Source organism: Sorex fumeus, unplaced genomic scaffold, assembly GCF_029834395.1.
Source record: "Sorex fumeus unplaced genomic scaffold, SorFum_2.1 ptg000098l, whole genome shotgun sequence".
Lineage (NCBI taxonomy): Eukaryota > Metazoa > Chordata > Mammalia > Eulipotyphla > Soricidae > Sorex > Sorex fumeus.
The window spans coordinates 86,231,579-86,251,343 of NW_026606155.1; the positions used below are offsets into that span (position 1 = coordinate 86,231,579).

A 19,765-nucleotide genomic window follows, 5' to 3' on the forward strand; every position below is an offset into this window, starting at 1 on the left:
CTCCCCAGCAGCGACTACTGATGTCCTGAGGCCTCTTCCGGTCCCCTGCCCCTGCTCCACCCAGGGCCCAACCTCACTGGGGCGTGCGGGGCACACCTGCCCAGGTGGAGAAGTGCTTCTGGCCAAGGTAGTCACGGTGCAGCTGCAGGCCACGGAGGAAGTTGGATCCTTGATGATGCAGCGGCCGGTCAGTCAGGAAGCCCCTCAGTGCCTGTGCCAGTGCTGAGCCGGGCTGCAGCCATGAGGCCCCCAGCCATGAGGAGGCCCCCGATGAGGCCCCGGACGAGGTGTCAGAGGAGGCCCCTGAGGAGGCCCCGGAGGAGACAGGGCCTCCCTCTGCACCCAGAGAAACACGCACATTAGTGAGGGCCCTGGAAGTGCCGGGCCCTGCCACCCCTTGAGGTGGGACCTCCCCGCAGGATCCCCTTGGGGACACCCTCCCTACCGAGTTTCCTGATCTTGGCCTTGATGTGCTGCTTCCAGGCTTCCCCCGAGCTGGTGATGTTGTACCAGACGTCCAGCAAGTTCAGGGAGTAGATGTTACTCCAGATTCCTGAGGACCAGCACCCACTGGCGGTCAGCCTAGAGCCTCAGCATCCTGCCCCCTGCCCCCTCCCTCCACTGACAGTCAGGGACTCAGCACCCTGTTCTGCCACTACTGATGGTCAGCCCAGAGAATCAGCACCCTGCCCATCACACACACACACACACACACACACACACACACACACACACACACTGATGGTCAGCTCTGGACCTCAACAGCTCCCCCTCCCCAGCCCCCTGCTGTCAGGAGTCCCCACACAGGGGTGTGGACAGAACAGGCAGCCCTTACCCATTTCCCAGAGGCAGGGGGCACTGCCAGACCTGAGACCAGGGGTCTCCTCCGTCCAGGCCCACAGAGGGGTCTCTCTGGGGACATGTGTGACCTCACTCACCTTCCAGGAAGCAGATGCGGGACTCGGGCAGCCTCTTCATCAGATGCCCCATGAAGAACTCAGAGCCAAAGAGCTCAGGATGGACAAAGGCACCATACTTCAGGAACCCCACCTCATAGGGGGAGAACTCCACCCACTCTAAGGAATCGGGGGCAAGAATAAGAGGAGAGCGGGCTGGGGGCACCGGGAGTCTTGGCCCTAACCCAGATTGCTCCTCCCACCCCAGACTCAGCCTTCTCCCTTCATGGCTGACTCCTGGGTTGACCCCTCCCAACTGTTTCCTTGTCCACATCTTTACCCCTCACACCCCCATCCAGCCCAGCAAGCTCCCCTAGCACCAGCCCCTAAGTCCACCCGACGGGCCCTCCCAGAAGGCTAAGTGGTCATTGTGGAGTTTTATGTTACAATTCTCTGAGGCTGTGTGGGGTACAGGGTGTGTGCACATGTGTGGGTATACTTGTGTGCACGTGTGCATATGCATATACATGCGTGTATGTACCTCGTGCACACGTGAGTGTGTGCATCTGTGCAAATGTATATGCATACATGCATGATTGCATTGCACTGTGTATGTATGTACACGTGTGTATATATATTTACTGCATGCATCTGTGCTGCGCATATGTGCTTGGTGTGGGTGGGTTGAAGTGGTGGACCATACCCTTGAAGTCGAGAGTCTCCTGGTTGTTGTCTTTGACGTTGAGGCTGGAGTAGAGGGGAAGAGGGTTCTGGCCTCGCGCCAGGGCTGCCCTCTGATCTGACAGCTTCTGATCTACCACCTAGGGTGGAGGACATGCGGCTCACAGCCTGGGAGCACCCAGAGGAGCAATTCCACCAGATAGGATCACTCCTGAACTCTGAGCCAGTAATAGCCTCTCAGCATTGCTGGAGGGGGCCCAACCCCCTCATGACCCCCCAAAAAACCCAAACCCACAAAGCATAATAAGAACAGACAATTTAATACTTGAAATTTTTATAATGAAACAAAATTTTAAGTCACTTGAGCACCCATTTTTAAGCAGAATTAAGTTGCCCAATAATAATAAGAATTTTTATTCTTGTGAACAGCAAAGCTAATTAAGTTTATTTCTTAAAAATGACTTTATACCAAACCATGCATTAAGTCATCCCTGAAAGGTCAGATGGAATTAAAGTATTCTTTATGGTCTGGAAATAAACTGGCCAGCACCTCAAAAAGTAAATAGTGGAAATAAATCTCCCACTGGTAAAGGCCATTTGGCTGCGGTAAAATTTCTACCCTTTCTAGAAATTTCTACTCCTTGAGTGGTATACAGATGCATACCCCTTGACTGCTTTTGTACATATTTTTATTTTATTATTTTCTCTTTTGAATAGAATATCTAGAATTGAACAATAGTACAGCGGGTGGGGCACTTCCCTATACAGGTTTGATCACTGGCATCACATGTGATTCCCTGTCAGGAGCTATCCCTGAGCACAGAGCCAGGAGTAAGCCCTGAGCAACTCTGGGTGTGGTCCAAAACCATCAGACAAAAGCCACAAAAAATAGTTTTTTTCCTCTTTGGAGAAGTCCATGTTCTCTTTTGAACATGTGTTTCTGTCTTTCTCTTCCTTTACATCTCTCTCTAAATTTCTTTCAACAAAAACTATTTGGCTTCACTAATAAATAAATAGAATGTCTAAATATGGCATTCACATGTATCATGGAATTGAAAGCTTCTAATTAAAAATTATTTTACACTCATAAAGCAAAGAATAATTTAAAAGTCTGCAGAGCATGTAGAGAAAATGAAACTGTCACTGTCACTGTCACTGTCACTGTCCTCCCGTTGTTCATCGATTTGTTCATCAATTTGCTCCAGCGGGCCCAGTAACATTGTGACACTTGTTACTGCTATGAAATGTTAATGAGGGGAGTAAGTGTGAATTCAGACAACAAACCCTTTTAGAGAGAGAACAGTTTGGCAGGAGTGAAGTAAGATAAAGATGCATGTACTCAGTGAGTTAGCAATGAGCCAACAATTTCCACTGCTGGATATGTATCTTCAAGGCTTAGAGAATCTTTAACACATGTATGTAGGAGACTTGCACAAAACCACTTGTGCATATATTACTTTTTGTTTGTTTATTTTTTGGGTCACACCCGGCGATGCACAGGGGTTACTCCTGGCTCTGCTCTCAGGAATTACCCCTGGCGGTGCTCAGGGGACCATATGAGATACTGGGAATTGAACCCACGTCAGCCGCGTGCAAGGAAAACGTCCTACCCGCTGTGCTATTGCTCCAGCCCCAATATTACATATTTCTTAAGATACTGTAGCACTGTCCTGTAGCACTGTTCTCCCACTGTTCATCAATTTCCTTGAGCCCACCAGTAATGTCTCCATTGTGAGACTTGTTACTGTTTTTTGGCCTATCGAATACGCCACGGGGAGCAAGCCAGGCTCTGCCACGGGTGGGATAGTCTCAGTAGCTTGCCAGGCTCTCCAAGAGGGATGGAGGAATCGAACCCGGGTCAGCCGCATGCAAGGCAAATGCCCTACCCACTGTGCTATCGCTCCAGCCCATAGTTTACGATATATGTAATAAAGATGTAGCATACAATGAAGCTATATAAAATATAGTTATATAAAATATATAAATAAAAATATAGTTATATAAAATATATTTATATATGTATAATAAAATGTACAGATTCAGATACGCATGTGAGAATTTCAGGGTAGGAAATGGGACTGGAGAGACTAGGGTGAGGGCCAGAGGAACTTCACTTCTCTCTGTAATGTTTCGTTGTACCATGGCTCCAACCCCATCGTCTAGGCTTTTAACTGTACACTAAGAAAGGAAATGGGGAGAGAGAAGGGGGAAGTACATTCCATATCGCAGTATAATAAACAGCAAGTTTTGCAGCAATCTCATTGGCTTTAGTAAAGAACAGCACCATAGTGTACTGACTTTTTCCTGGTGAAGGGACAGATGTTGGAATGTCATATGACTGAAACCCAACCAAGAACAGCTGTGCAACTCTATCTCACTATGATTCAATTTAATAAATAAACTAAAAAATTTAAGTGTACTGACTTTGACTTTGTCTGGCCCTTAACTCTCAGGAGATCCAAAACCGTTCATTTCCTGGCAGTTAGTTCAATAGCCTGACTCAGAAAGAGAGCGTCCCAAAGCTGGGGAGCACTTACACAGCTGTCTTCCATTTTGATAGATGTGTCCTTCAGTGACCATGGACTGTATGTTTCCTTGCCCAACCCCATGCTATGCCCCATGTGCACATCCACCCACTGGCCCAGACGATCTACCTGGCCATGCAGCATGTGCTCCAGCATCAGGGCCCAGAGGTCCACGAAGGTGGAGGATTGGCCTTGCTCTGTTCTTCGCTCCAGCTCCCAGCGGTACTTTGCCAAGAGCTCGAGGGAGAAGGTCTTTAGCTTGCTCTTGGCCAGGTGCTCCCGGGCATGGCTGATGGGTCCTTCAAGGTCACTCTGTGACCACTCAGGGTTTGCATACAGGTGGGCCATTGCCCTGTGAGAATAGGGACAGAACAGTAGAAGGCTGGGGCCTGCCATGGATCACAGCAGGACCTTCTTTCCACCCTCCACCTTCTCTCATCTATGTGGAAAATGCGATGCTTTCCACCATCTAGACTTTCCTTCTAGATCAGCAATATACCAAAAACACAAAAACACCACAATAGACTGTGGGTCACCTGTGTAATTTAAATTTTCTAGCAATGACATTAAAAATATAAAGATTTATTTTTCTTTTTGGGTCACACCCAGCGATGCCTAGGAGTTATTCCTGGCTTTGCACTCAGGAATTATTCCTGATGGTGCTCGGGGGACCATATAGGATGCTGGGAATTGAACTTGGGTTGGTCACATGCAAATTAAGGTCCCTATCTTATTATCACTCCAGCCCAAAAATATAAAGATTTTTTAAATGAAGTTTAATAATATATATATATATAAAAGCAGTCTATCCAAATTATCTTCAATATGTTATCGCTGGAGCGATAGCACAGCAGTAGGGCGTTTGCCTTGCATGCAGCCAACATGGCCGACCCGAGTTCGATTCCTCCGCCCCTCTCGGAGAGCCCGGCAAGCTACCGAGAGTATCTCGCCCGCACGGCAGAGCCTGGCAAGCTCCCCGTGACGTATTCGATATGCCAGACACAGTAACAACAAAGTCTCCAATGGAGACGTTACTGGGCCCGCTCGAGCAAATCGATGATCAACGGGAGGGCCTTTACCTTACCTTACCTATGTTATCAGTATTAAAATATCAATACAAATTCACATGAATCCTTCAAAATAAATAAATAAAAAATAACCCCCTACTTATTTAACATTCACTCCACAGCTCAATTTAGACTGGGTTTCCTTTGGACTGAACGGCAAGCAGTCACCAGCATGCGACTAGTGGCTACTGAATCGTACGGCAGGGTTCTAGACCATACTCCCATCATCCCAAGCCTGACCTTTAACTCTTTAAAAATCAGCTGGCTAATTGCTGCCACCAAAATTTCTTTGAGGTATTCATTCTCTTTTTCCTTAGTAATGTTGTGTTTAAGTGGGATCCAAGGGAATAAATTTGTGACATGAAATCACAGGGCCAGTGAGTGTGAGCAGCAATGCTATCCTTGGTGAAATAGTCTCCCTTGGCCTCAATTTCCTCATCAAACCAGGGCTTCTTAAATTTTTTCCACTTGTAACCTCTTTTCTCCTGAGAAATTTTTATACCATCCCAGGTATTTCAGTACATAAAAATAGGCATACATGTGCCACTGGACCTGCACTCAGGGTGCCCCAGAGGGGGGCGGGTGAGAACACGCCCCACCCCAAGGGACCCAGTTCCTGCAGCGAAAACCTCCAGAACCCAACCACTGCCATGTTCAAGGCGGCTCCACACATACTTGGGTGGAGCCTCATGCCACGAGTGAACAGTTTCCTGGACCTCGCCTCTCGACACATCATAAGACACACCCTACCCATTCTCCAAGAGTATCACACCACAGTTGATGGGGTTCAAATAGTAGGCAACCAGTATGCAAATATGCATACATACATATTTTCAGATATATATGTGAAAGCTCACATCACTCAACCTTTATCAACGTGTTAGTGATATCCTAAAGAATGTCTTAATGACCCCTGCCAAAGTAGAACAATCTTCACACGTTTCCTCTATGGATACTTTTTTGTAGCATTTTCAACTATTTTTCATAACAAACAATACAAAATATATTATTTTGGTTGGGCTTTGGGACAGGGATTGGGCACTGGGATGGAAACATCCCAAATATGGTGGTGGGATTGGTGTTTGAATATTAAATGTAATCAGATATTGTGAACTACCTTATAAAATTTAAAAAATCTAAATAGTCATACAAATCAAATATTTACTCATTCTAAGTCTAAAGAAATTTTGTTGTTGTTGTGTTTGGGCCACACACAGTGACCCTCAGGGCTTACTCCTGGCTCTTCACTGAGGAATTACTCTTGTAGGGTTCCAGGGACCATATGGGATGCTGGGATCAAATCCAGGTTAGCCGTGGGCAAAAACAACACCCTATCTGCTGTACTACTGCTCTGGCCCCAAGAAATTTATTTTAAAACTAAATTTTCATGATCCCATATTCCAAATGGGGGGGGGGGGGTCACAAGCTATAGTTTAAGAATTCTTGACATATACTAGTGGGGCAATAAGATAAAATAATATGCTTGAGAACTGTAAGGTTTAAAGGAGGTATTAACAACTGAAAAGAGTGACCAGAGCTAGAGAGATAGAACAGAGATTAAGGAACTTGTCACTCAAGTGGCTGATCCAGGTTTAACCCCTGACATCACATAAGGTTCTTATGCCCCTCCAGGAGTTATCCCTGAGCACAGGGCCAGAAATTTAGCCCTAAAACACAGCCAGGTGTGGCCCAAAACCCCCAAAACAAAACAAAACATAAAATCAAAGAGTAACAATTTTTAGTTCCTGGAATGAGTCAGAAATAGGAAGTGTTTGCCTGCACCAACCCATCCCAATCCTCTGGGGGATGTTACACTTATTAGCCCTCTTTGGAGCTGAGTCAACTGGGAATCGGAGGAAATGAATTGCTCGGAGTCTTCCAGGTAGTGGGTGGTGTTGCTCAGGCTGAAACAGAATCTCCTCCCTTCCACCTCTTCAGTAACATCCAGGAACAGACACCTGGTGTCTCACAGCAGTCCCTTCATGGCTGGTCTTCACCCCTCTGAGAACATCTCTAGTCTCCGTCAGACCAGATCATTCATACTCAGGGTCCCACACGCACAGAGATGCATGCACACTGCTCCCCTCTGACTCCCTAAAGTTCCCAGCACCCTTACCACGTAGAGCCCGAGGTGCCGCTGAAGTAAGTCACACAGTCCAGGAGGCCGAGTTTCTGCAGGGCCAACACGTGGCCGTAGAGCGAGGTCATGGCACGGGCGCCACCCCCTGTGGCTGCAATGCCCACGACAGGGATCTGGAGGGCACATGGGTATAGGCTGGCTCTACACCGAGGAGGACAGAGCTGCCTCCTGTCTCCAGGGGAGGGAACTCACGGTGGGGTCCTGAGGGAGTTGAGGTTTAAGCTACAGCCCAGCCACACAGTGGAAGAGACAGAGCACTAGAGGGAATGAGAACCCCAGAATGTACCCTGGTCCCCTCACACCCCTCAGACCTTCTCCCAGGCTACGCTGACTGGGATATCTGGGGGATATAGGAAATCAGGGAGTTTCTCATTCACCACCCCGCACCCCCAAACCTCATCTTCCTGCAGGTCTCTGTCCAGCTGTAGGGCCTGCTTCAAAGCCTTGGCCACCACCTGCTTCCGTCTGCTCAGGAAAGACTGTTCCTCGGCACATAGGTCGAAGCCCAGGTGCACAGCCAGCTCCTTGGGGCTACAGCAGTGGAGATACGGAGTCAAAGACACCTTCCCAGCTCAGCCTGAAGGGCCAAGCTCCCAGCAGCCATCAAATAGCCTCCCAGCTCCCAACTGCAAAGACCCCTGTCTCAGCACGGTGGTCCAGCCCTGTGGCCATGCCTCAACATCCATGACGTGACAGTCTCTTACCAGCTCTCGACCTTGAGCTGCATGTTCACCCCTGGGCCCTGCAATCAAAGCAAGAGGCCCCACTTGGAAACCTGCAGGGAACACGGGTACTACCTGGGGGTCTTGTCCCCCCATCTTTATCTCCTTGGCATGTCACGTCCCCTTCCATTGAGGCCTACTACTTACATTTGTAGTAGGAATGGCAACAGTCACTTCCTTCTCCCTCTCCAAGGAGCTGAGGGGCACTATGAGACGCCCTGTTGAGTTGTCAGCATTCCAGATGCTTCGTTTGGAGCTCTAGGAGGAAATGATCATTCATTCATTTACTCATTCAACAAATCCTCAATGAATATCTAGACAGAGATCCAGGCAGACAAAGTCTCTTTCTGAGAATACAAAATTATCCCAACACTTTTGCACAATAATTTTGTAGTTGTTTGAGGGCCTCCCTGGGCTGGGCTCAGGGCTTACTCCTGATGGTGCTCAGGGACCTTATACAGTGCTGGGGATCAAACTGGGGTTGGCTGAAAAAAAGCCAAGTGTCTTACCCGCTAAAATATCTCCCTGGTTCCCATTTAGTTTGAAATTTTTCAAAAAATTAAAAATTATAAAAATTAGACCTAGATAAAATGACACACCATAGCCATGCCACTGGACCTTGCCTCGGGCTGTTTCATTCTGTGCACCCTGGAGGGGGGGGGTGAGGCCCCTCCCCACCCCAAAGGACCCAGCCTCAGCTGCTGAAATCCTCCAGTACTCAACCGCTGCCATGCTCACAGCCTCTCTCCACATACTCGGGCCGAGCCTATGAGTGAACCTATCCTGGACATCTCATACCTCACACCACTCATATTCCAAGAGTAGCGCACCGCATTAGATGGGGTTTCAAGTAGAAGGCAACCAGTCTTGCACACAGGATCTTTAACAACATGTTAGTAATCTCTTATAGAAGGGCTTAATGGCCCCTGGATGAAATACAACAATCTTCACACCCTCTCCCCTAAGGAAAGTTCTTTTGGGGCATTTTCAGTGGTTTCATAACAAACAATAAAAAATAAATTACTTTGGTTCTGCTTTGGAGCAGGGGTTGGGGTTCGGGATAGAAACATCCAAAATATGGTGGTGGGAAGATGTAATGGTGGTGGGATTGGTGTTTGAATATTAAGTGTGATCAAATATTGTGAACTACTTTATAAAAGTAGAACAAAATTTTTAAAAAAATTAGATCTACCATATACTTAGTGCAATGACTAATATTTAGTTACTTCTTGTTTTAACTGAATAACACATAAGAGTTTATAAATAGCGAATGTTTTATGATGCTAGTAAGGGTGGTAAAAGAAATGAGTGTAAGAGGATAGAGTTACTAAATGAGCATATTCTTTTATTTGGGGATGAATGTACTCCCAAGTGGTGGATCCCCACCATGATTCTTCGCCAACAGGGTTGATGATTCAATACAAGGACCCAGGAATCTGGGCTGCTCGGGACTGGGGTGCCAGGGATTTCCCAGGCCACATCTGGAAGTGCTGGGGGCCTCCAGGGCAATGCTTGGGAGACCACGTGGGGTCAGGAATAGATCTCACGGCTGGTTCGACCTGACTGTAATAGCTCCATCCCCCAAGAGGGCACTTTAAGATGGGGAGGAGGGGCAGCAGGTAGGCCCCTCTGAAGAAATGCAGACATTTAAATGAAGAAGAGGAAGAAGTCTGCAGATAGGCAAGAACTAGCTATAATGGAAAAACAAGAAGAAACAAGGATAGTCGGAACACTGTGATGGGAGGCACGAGGCACAGGAGGCAGCAGAGGCAAGGGGTGGGGGCAGGCCGGGCTTTGTGGGGGCAAGTCGTGGTCTTACTCCAAGCACAGGCTGGAGGACAATGTGGAGGACACGTTCCAGCTAACGTGGCATTGCAGCCTGCCCCAGTGGGGTCCTGGGGTCCTCCTCTGCCAAGGGCTCAGCACCTAGTCTGAGGGACAGGTTGATAAGCCACAGGGGTCTGGCCTTCACGGGAGCCAGGACGGGGGTTGCTCACAGCAGGACAGCACAGGACCGGTGCTCAGTGGAGAGCTCTGGGACAAGACCCACCTTCAGTTGTGCGCTCAGCTCTGTCTCCTGGGCTGCCAGGTGATGGAAGCGTAGGGCAGAGGCTGTGCCCAGCGCTGAAGTCTGTGTGTCCTCATAGGACCCCTTCAGTTCCAACTCCAGATGCAGCTTCCCTTGGTCTGGGGAGAGAGTGGGCAGGTCAGCAAGAGAGGAGCAAGAGTCTGGAAACCCAGGGCCCGAGAGAGAGAGAGAGAGAGAGAGAGAGAGAGAGATAAAGCACTTGCCAGTACCCTGAGGACCCCAAGCCCAGAGCTGGGAGTGGCCCCCAGGAGCTGCTAGGTGGGGCCACAAAGTCCAATATCCCCTCCATAAAAGAGAGGAGGTGAATGAGACCAGTTCTAATTACTGGTTTTGGCATATCGAATAAAGAGAGGAGGGGGCAGAGTCTGGAAGCCCAGCACTGCTCAAGGAGCCAGGAGCAATGCTTGGACCTGGAGGCCGCCCAGAAATCTGGACCCCGAAGAACAAGATTCTAAGAAAGACTCCCCTAGACTGCTAGGGCCCACAGCAACCCCCTCCCAGCTGTGCCCTCTGCTCGCCCCTGCCCTGAACCCCATGTCCTCCCAGAGCTGACTATGAGCAGGTCTCACCTGCCACCACGGCCGCACCCCCTGCGCTGTGCAGACGGACATCCAGGCAGGAGAGCTCTCGGGCCTGTGCAGACCACATCCTGGTGTGGGAGCTGAGGTCTCCCCGCCTCATCCTTCCCATCTCCATTGTCCCAAATTCACCACACACCGAGCAAGAAGTGGGGAGTGGGTAGGACAGGAGGCAGAGGCCCCTCCTTCAGTGCTGGTCTGCAGCAGCTGCTAAAGCAGGGGTTCGGAGCATCTGGGGGAGCCCCCTCTCCCTCCTTTTCTCACACCCAACTCTCCCAGACCTGACGAACTTCCAGAATATGGGAAACTCCAACACTGGGCTCAGTTCCCTCTGGAGTCTGTTTTCCTGCAGCCTCACCCCTGAGATACTCTCTCTGCTTCCCTTAGCCCAGAGTCACAAACTAACATGGCCCAGTCAGTGCAACTTTCCCCTGCCTGCTCTGGGCCTCAGGACCTTGACACATCATAGGTGCCTAAAGACCATCAGGAGTGTATCGAATCGAGGGCCCCAGCCACGCCTCATCCAGCGTTTGGCCAGACCTTGCCTCAGCTGCGAGGCTTGGAGAGTCTCACCACAAACCCCAGCACTGCCTGACCCTCTGTCTCAAATACCCTATCCACTGCTTTCCCCATGGGCTCTGGGGGCCCTCCCTTGGGGTCCTCTCACAGCCTGGGAAGGTGATTACCACAAGGACGCTGTTGGTGATGAGGGTTTCTGGGTGGTCCGACCTGGAAAATAAAACCACCGGAGTCCAGGTGGGCAACAGGCAGTGTGCTCCTAGCACTGACCTGCCCACCCCCCTCACAGCCCTGAGGGGTCCCTCTGCTGTTGCCAAGAGGTATCTAAGTCCAAGACATGATGCACGGTGAGGGGAGATACTTCTCAGAGATAAAGATGGCTGGGGATGGGGAAACAAAGAAAACATGGGCGTTCCTCTAACTTCTCTGAGAGAAACCCCCCGCCCCACCCCTTTGACGGGAGGGGTGAGGAGAGGAGGGACAGCACATCTTGGTGGGATGAGCCCATAGGAAGGTCTGCCTCAGAGATGATTCCAGAAACATAGTGCAGGTCCAGAGACAGGCCCCGGGCGGTAAGAGGCCACTCACGTGGTTTCCATCAGGAACTCCACATCCAGCTCTTCTTTTCCCTGAAAGCAGATAACCAAGGTTCGAGCCAGGCGGGCCCTGTGGGCGCCATGCGACTCTCTCATGGGCACTAATCGCCATCTCTAAGTGTTGCTCCCCGTTTCACAGATGTGGAAACTGAGCCTTAGGGAAAGACACTACCCCCAGCCAGTGTGGAATGAGGAGCAACAGGTCGTGGCTGAGAGAGGCCCAGGGCTACCTCAGCCTCCTCAGATTCTGCCCTTTTTCACTCCTACCCCCTCACCCTGGGAGGAAGTTACTGAGGCCTTCGTACAGCCAACAGGGAACAGGGACCAGGGGTTAAGGCCTGAGCTGTGTTCTCTAGGACAGGAGGAAGTTCTACGTCCCAAAGCTTCCCCCCCCCCCCCCCACACTAAAATTCCTCCAATGGAATGATTCACTCAGTCACCAGGTAAACCTGCTCCTTTGGGATGAAAATGCAAATAACCCTGGAAGCCTCTCCACCTTCCCGCAAGCCTGCTGGGAGGACCCTAACACTACAGGAACACTGGGCGGGCCTCAGCCCCGAGGGTCCCTGCAGGCACCTGGGAGAAGGTTTTCCGGAGCAGCCTGCCGGGGAACACTTCTGACAGGTCATAGAGGAAATGGAGGCAGACGTCATCCTCCGTGACTGAGTCCTCATCATAGACAGTCAGTTCCAGAACATTCTATGCAGGAGAAACAGCAACTTAGCACATCACAGGCATCTCTTGTCCCACTGCTTTGCAGATACTGCTTTTTTATAGCGCTGAAAATGATTCTCTGAGGTTTCCCTGTGTGGAGCAAGCCTCACCCAGCCTTATGTCCAAGGACACCTGCTCACTCCACATGTCCAGGTCACATTTAATGAAGGGACAGATAAGAAACGTGTGTTTTTGTAGGGGCCACTCCCGGCAGAGCTCATGCTGGCTGGTGGTGTTGGCCCGTGGGGCTTGGGGGGCTGTGCTGTGCCAGGAATGGAACTCAGGGGCATGCTCGGCATATTCTACCACTTAATCTATCTCCCTGGCCCTGAAACAAACTTTTAGGCACACTGGGAAATAAAACAATCTTATGACTGGCTTTGTTATTTATTTATTTATTTATTTATTTATTGGCTTTGGGACCACACCTGGCAGTGCTCAGGGGTTACTTCTGGTACACTCAGGAATTACTCTTGGTGGGCTCAGGGGACCATATGGGATGTCAGAGATTAAACCCAGGTGGGTCTGTGCAAGGCAAGCTCCCTACCTGCTCTACTCTCTCTCTGGCCCCATTCCAAGGCAATCAGCATTTACGCAGAGCTGGTGAGTCCTTCTGTTGTACCCCTCCTTTCTGTTTTCCTGCACCCTTTGGATTTCAAAATAATTATAGAACTTTAAAGCAGTAAAAGGAAATTCAGCAAACCCCTAATGTCATGCTGCCACAGCTAATTTTGCTTTGTTTGGGGTTATACCCAGCAGTGCTCAGGGTTTGCTCCTGGCTCTGTGCTCAGGGGTCACTCCTGGAAGGACTCAGGGGACCATATGGAGTGCCAGGGATCAAACAACATGAACGGCAAATGTCCTACCTGCTGTCCTATCTCTCTGGCCCCGTCCCAGCTAATTTCTGCTTTGATTGCTTGAGCGGGCCCAGTAACGTCTCCATTGTGACAATTGTTACTGTGTTTGGCATATCAAATACGTCACGGGGAGCTTGCCAGGCTTTGCCGTGTGGGCGAGATACTCTTGGTAGCTTGCCGGGCTCTCCGAGAGGGGCGGAGGAATCGAACTCAGGTTGGCCATGTTGGTGGTGTGCAAGGCAAACGCCCTACCCGCTGTGCTATCGCTCGAGCCCATGTCTAGAACAGTGGGAAGGTTTCCGTGGCATACCAAGAACCCAGGCTAGTCAGTGCTGAAAGAATGCCAAATGTGGGAAGGAAGGAGAAAAAAACAAAAAGCAGCTTGACATCTTGACATCAGAGATTCATAAACTTATCTGACCCTTTCCGGTGGGGGGAGGCGTAACTCAGCACCCCATAGGGGGTAGTATCACTCCTTTGGGTAATGCTGATGAAAATGTTGGCCACTGCCTCATTCTTATCACCCAAGTGGTGTTCGGGAATTGAATGGGGGACTTGCACAGGACTGCAATAATGCAAGGTTGTAGTCTCAAGTGCCTGATGAAGGTGGACTGTGCACAAAACAAGCTACTAGTCTATTCCTCCCAACTTCTCTGCTTAGAAGAGGAAACCCCTAAAGAACTGTTGGGAGATAAAAAAAGATGCCTCATATGTATTAAGTTCGGTGGTTAACAAATCAGCACAAAGTTGGCAGTTTCAGAGAACACTCGGCTCTCGAGTCCACAATCTGGGCTGGCTCAGTTGAAGTCTTATGGGGAAACTCTAGGAAGTGGCTGGGACGGGGTGCTAGAGGTCCCTCGCCCTCTCGCATCAGAGCAGCAGTGGCTTTAACTCTGCTGCGTCTCTGACTCTAGACAAAGGCTCTGCCTCAACTGTCATCACGAGACGGAACCTGTTCACATGATACAGATGGAGCTTGTTCTTTGAGAATTTGTCTAAAGCCACACCTGAAAGATTGAGGGCTCGTTCCTGGTACTGCTTGGGGGCACCACACATGTTGCTGGCAACAGAACTGGAGTTGGCTGTGTGTAAGTCTTACCTTCTGTTATCATCATCTCTCTGGCTCCAACTACTTTACCTGAGGGTCATACGTGTCACAGTATCCCGGTATCACAGCCAAGTCCCTTGTCAGCAGGGCCTGGGTGTTTGAATAACTGGGGATGGGGTGGGGATCTGCAGGGCCTAGCAAGTGTTCTTATTAGTTTGAAAACAGATGGAGACAAGAAGAAGACAGGGGAGGGTTTTTTTGTTTGTTTGTTTTTTGTTTTTGCTTTTTGGGTCACCCCCGGTGATGCACAGGAGTTACTCCTGGTTCACGCACTCAGGAACTACTCCTGGCGGTGCCCGGGGGACCATATAGGATGCTGGGAATCGAACCTAGGTCAGCTGCGTGCAAGGCAAACGCCCTACTTGCTGTGCTATTGCTCCAGTCCCCAGGGGAGGTATTTTTATCTCTGCATCTTTGAGGTAAGTTCCGGTGAACCTCTGAATGCTGGGGGACACTGACTTCCTCTCTCCACTGGAAATCTGCTTTGATATAAAATAAAATTTTCTTTTTGGGTCACACCCGGTTCTGCACAGATTACTCCTGGCTCTGCACTCAGGAATTACTCCTGGCAGTGCTTGAGGGACCATATGGGATGCTGGGAATCGAACCTGGGTCGGCCACGTGCAAGGCAAACACCCTACCCGCTGTGCTATATCTCCAGCCCCCAAAATAAAATTCTTTCAGAGAGTTCCCAGTCCCTCTACTTCCCCCACCCATGGCCACTTTGTTGCCCCCCACCCCTGCCAGCACTGTTTGCACCAGGCTCCACGTTGGGAGTCAAATTGTCTCTTGCCCCTTCGGTTCAAGGGGGGCTGCACCTGGCCAAGGTGAACCCACAGCCAGCAGGTGGGGTCCTCTTGCTTTCACTCCAGGAACATCACTGGTGGGGCTCAGGTACCGCTTTCCGGTACCTCAGACAGGTCCCCGGAGTGAGGTGAGTTCCACCCTAAGAACCATCCCTGGGCATGGCAGGGAAACGCTAGGGATTGTGGTGGGGGGTGAGGGGGTGGTGGCCTTACCTTGACGCGAGTCTGGATCAGGAAGCTGAAGGCCTCGTCCCACACTGGGTGACTGCAGTCGGTGATCGTCTTGGTCTTGAACTTTGTTCCCGGGGCCGTGGGCAGTTGTAGGGTCACATACGGGTCTGCCTCGCTCACTGCCAAGGCCAAGGCACCATGATGAGAGCAGAGTGAGCCCCTTCTGCCCTCTCTTGGGGCTTCTCAGGGGGCCACTGGAGGTGACAGCGCGGCCCGAGGCAGCTGTGTGGGCTTCTCCCGTGGGTCTGGCCACCCCAGCTGGGCACCCAGGACACTCACGCAGATCCGTCCGGCGCAGATTCCGGGCCTGCAGCACCCTCACAGTGAGACGGCAACAGGTGGAGACCTCTTTCTCCTCCTCCTCCCCCTCCTGCAGAGAAATGGCCATCAACGGGCCTTTTATTCGGACCCCAACTTGTGCCGGGGTTCTAACATGCTACCAGGCATCCCTGAGGCCCTGGCTCTGTGGACGGGGGAGCAGACCTGGTGGGGTATGTGGAATGTGTCAGGCAGGACTGCACCAGGAGTGGAGAAAGCAAACAGCAGAAAACCGAGGGACCAGCAGTCCGGAGCAATAGCACAATGGGGCAGGGAGAAGGAGGGGTGGCGCTTGCCTTGCATGCAATCAACCCAGGTTTGATCCCTGGCATCCTATGTGGTCTCCCGAGCAATGCCAGGAGTAATTCCTGAGTGCAGAGTCAGGAGTAACCCCTGTGTATTGCTGGGTGTGACCCCCCTCTCCCCCAAAGAAAAAAAAGAAAACAGAAGGACTGTTTCCACCCTGGACAGGCCATCCTGAGATCTCCCGCCCAGAGCGTCCCAGAGAGGGCAGCCTGCTGATGAAGCATGTCCTGCTGCCCAGCACTGATGAAGCACGTCCTGGCCCCTGCACTGGCAGCTTAGCCTACAGAGGTCCAGGCCTCGGTCTGGACTCGGTTATCTTTGTGCTCTTGGATATGAAATAGAGAAACGTGGCAAACGGTCCCTCAGAGTGCTGGGTGGGAGGAATGTCCCTCTGCGTTTATTGGGGCCACACCTGGTGGTGATCAGGGCTTACTCCCGGCTTACTCTGCACTCAGGGATCGCTCCTGTTGGTGCTCCGGAGAACCATATGCCATGCTAGAGACATAACCTGGAATGGCTGTTTCCATCTGGGATGGCCCTTGCCTTGCTCCTGGATTGGCTGCATGCAAGGCAAGGGCCGTCCCTTGCATTGTCCCTTGCATTATCTCTCTGGCCCTGCCTCCTGTATGTTAAGGGGCTGGTGAGGTCGCCTCAGCTCACAGACAGCTGAGGAAGAGGAAGGTCCATGGCAGGAAGCAGGGCAGAGAGCAGGTGGGCTATGATTGAGCTCTGCCAGGGACAGGGCAAAAGGTGGATCCCCTCCCTGGCCACTGAGGTCATCAGTATTGCTGGGTCCCTGGACCCTGAGATGTCTGTTCTCCCCAATCCCAAGCATTGTAGCTCTTCTGGGCGCCCGCCAAGGTTCCTGGGAGACACTCCTGCAGTTGTGGCCCGAAACAAGACTGTCAGGCCAGAGTCATGTCCCTGCTGTCACTGATGGAACCAAGACCGGGGGGCATGTGGGTGCTGCAGACAGACTTGAGCCGGGGGGGGGGGGGGCGGGGGCCATAGGAACCGGGGCTAGAGGAAAGTGCAGGTCTCGGGCTGGGAGGGTGCACAGTGAACCCCCCAGGAAGGGCTCTGCAGGGCCCAGAACTATGACCAGTGACTGCTGGAGCCCGGCAAAGGAGAACCCCTGGGGTGGAGTCCCCTTAGGTGCCCAGAGGGCGATGCTGCCCTGATACATAGAGACCCTTCATCCCCCACACCACACCTCCCCAACCTGAGGGAACTGGGGGCCATCTGGCTTGCCTTCAACTTGGCCTGGCTGGAAGGCAGTGCAATGACAAAAGCAGAACTGCTTGGGGCTGGAGAGGTAGAACAGTGAATAGGACGTTTGCCTTGCATGCACAGCAGACCCGGGTTTGATCTCTGGCACCCCCATATTGTCTCCTGGCATTGTCAGGAGTGATCCCTGAGTGCTGAACCCCTGAGCATTGCGCCCTGCGGGCTATGCCCCCACCCCCGCCTCTGAATAAAGCAAAGCTGCTTTACATCGCCCCAGACCAGCTCTTGGTACTCCCACTAGGAGGGAGGGGCCCGCACTGCACCCACACTGTGTACAGAACAAGGGGCCACAGACTGACTCCCCGCTGTACCTATCTGCTCTCAAGCCGAGTCCCCCAGCAAGGCTCTCTTCTTGGGGACACTCTCTCTTCTTGGGGACAACGCTACAGCACTCCGCCCGATGTCAGAGGAACCCCCAGATTCCCTCCTTCCCACCTCAGAAGAGGTGCTGATGGGATTCAGGATCAGATTCAGTGTCTCAGGTCCCAGGGGTCTATCCTACCATGCCTACTCCAAGATGCAGAGAAGACGCAGGTCCCTGGCCCTGGGCTGCAGACTGTGGGGTGCTCTATAGTCGCTGAGGCTACTAAGGGGTCTCCCGATTGCTCACTCCCCAGCCAGCCCCCAAGCCCACGGGGAGACCTGATGCCCCGCTCTCTGTGTCTGAGAGCCCTGCTCCGCTGCATTGTCCCCACTGCATATTCTTTAGGATGGAGCCTCTAAGGTGACTGACACGGAGCCCCCCAAGGTGGGGCCGTGGCAATATCACAGTGAGGGTCCCCATGATGAGGGGCAGTGATGAAGGATGGTCAGGGACGGGCTCCGAGCCTAAACCCAGTTCTCACTAAACTGTTTGAAGCTCAGCTTGATGGGGGGGGGGGTATCTCCACCAGGGACACTCCCCACCTCCACTGCACGACCTCCTATAGGATCCTGGATGCACCTTCCCAAGAGACCCTGCAACCTGGGCCTCTAATACTCCCTATAGAGAGGCCTGTGCTGGCACTGTCCATCATGAGGAGGTGCCAGGAGAACAGGAGGAATTAGACCCTCTAGACTGAGATCATGGGGGTCTTCCTGCAAGAGGAAAGCGAGCAGGAATCATTGCCCCTTCTGACCACCAGTGAGTCCTGGGCTGAGGGCTGTGGGGAGGCATGGGGGAGAGGGATTAGCACACACAGCCACCTCCTGACTCAGGTTAAGCAAATGCTCCCGGCCCAGGCTCAGGCCCCTCCCAGACAAGTCCTGGGTGCCCAGCCTGTCCTTCCAGCCCTGCTCTGATGCCAGGGCGCACTCAGACCCCACCACTAGGTCAGGTTCGATCTCTACCTCCAGAGCATGCCTGGTCCCCACTCTGCGGGCAGGAAAAAAGCCGCAGAGGGCTGAGGGGTTGCGGGGAGCATGGGGTCTCTCTGAGCTCCGGCAGCCCCAGAATACCAGCTATGGACAGGGGTGGGCAGTCAGATGCCCAGCGTCACTGAGCCCAGAGCTCCAGCCTCAGTCCTGCACTTGGTGGGCTGGGCAGAGGGTGATAGGAAAGGGCTGCCCTCACTTTCTCCAGGGGAATAAGGTGGGGTCTGTGTCCGGTGCAGGGTGGAGTGTGAGCGGTTCACAGACCTCTGTGGCCCTGTCACGGACACATAGTTCTCAGGCCCAGTCATTAGTTGACGGGGTGGTCCCTGGGATCCAGCCAGTCCCAGAAGTACCCTGCCTATGTGGGTGGGCTGTGGGCCTTGGGTTTGTGGGTGTATGACATGCAGCCCGTGTGTCTGAGGGGGTTGGTCACTCAGAGAGGGGAGGAGGCTCTGGTCTGGGGGTGGGGAGTGGTGTCCCCTCACTATGACTGCTTCTCACTTCCACCTTCCCCCAACCCCAGATCAGACCCTCCTCTCTTCCACCCTAGATCTAGACTGAGACCCTGAGTCTGGGACCTTTGCTATGTCCAGATCAGAGCCACCACCTCCATTTCAGCTGTACTGGCCCCAGGCCCTGCCCACAGTGTTACCTGGTAAGGGTGGCCAGGTGGTCCCCCGGGGGCCAGTCTCTCCATGCCGACCCTTCCAGCTCTCCAGGCCCAGCGCCTTTTCCAATGGGAGGGAACTCTGCCAGCTCCCAAGAGACACAGTCCTATAAACAGGTCAGGGCTCCACCCCCGGGTCACTCCCTCAGCCCAGCACCTTCTCCTCTTCTCCAAGAGGCTGAGTGAAGCTGCACCTCCAAATCCCTCTGGCAGGGCTCCAGGTCCTGCACAGGTGGAGCACCCTTCCAGAACTGGGGTGCTCAGATTGCAGCTGGAGTGAGCAGGGAGGACGGGAGGGGCCGAGG

General features: G+C 52.1%; 1 protein-coding gene across 1 annotated transcript in view; it reads right to left on the minus strand.

Annotated features, from left to right (window-relative positions):
- Window positions 1–19,490, minus strand: part of PLA2G4D (phospholipase A2 group IVD) — a 28,650-nt gene extending 9,160 nt beyond the window's left edge. The window contains exons 1-17 of the mRNA XM_056133970.1: window positions 19,446–19,490; window positions 15,809–15,881; window positions 15,512–15,648; window positions 12,390–12,512; window positions 11,806–11,846; window positions 11,385–11,427; window positions 10,690–10,753; window positions 10,082–10,218; window positions 8,179–8,289; window positions 8,014–8,051; window positions 7,705–7,840; window positions 7,286–7,422; window positions 4,232–4,454; window positions 1,600–1,717; window positions 939–1,076; window positions 428–553; window positions 97–276 (exon numbers count right to left, since the gene is read on the minus strand). Of these exons, the coding sequence (XP_055989945.1) occupies window positions 97–276; window positions 428–553; window positions 939–1,076; window positions 1,600–1,717; window positions 4,232–4,454; window positions 7,286–7,422; window positions 7,705–7,840; window positions 8,014–8,051; window positions 8,179–8,289; window positions 10,082–10,218; window positions 10,690–10,753; window positions 11,385–11,427; window positions 11,806–11,846; window positions 12,390–12,512; window positions 15,512–15,648; window positions 15,809–15,881; window positions 19,446–19,490 (1,870 nt within the window). The remainder of the gene's footprint in view (window positions 1–96; window positions 277–427; window positions 554–938; window positions 1,077–1,599; window positions 1,718–4,231; window positions 4,455–7,285; window positions 7,423–7,704; window positions 7,841–8,013; window positions 8,052–8,178; window positions 8,290–10,081; window positions 10,219–10,689; window positions 10,754–11,384; window positions 11,428–11,805; window positions 11,847–12,389; window positions 12,513–15,511; window positions 15,649–15,808; window positions 15,882–19,445) is intronic.
- Between the last annotated feature and the right edge of the window lie 275 nt (window positions 19,491–19,765).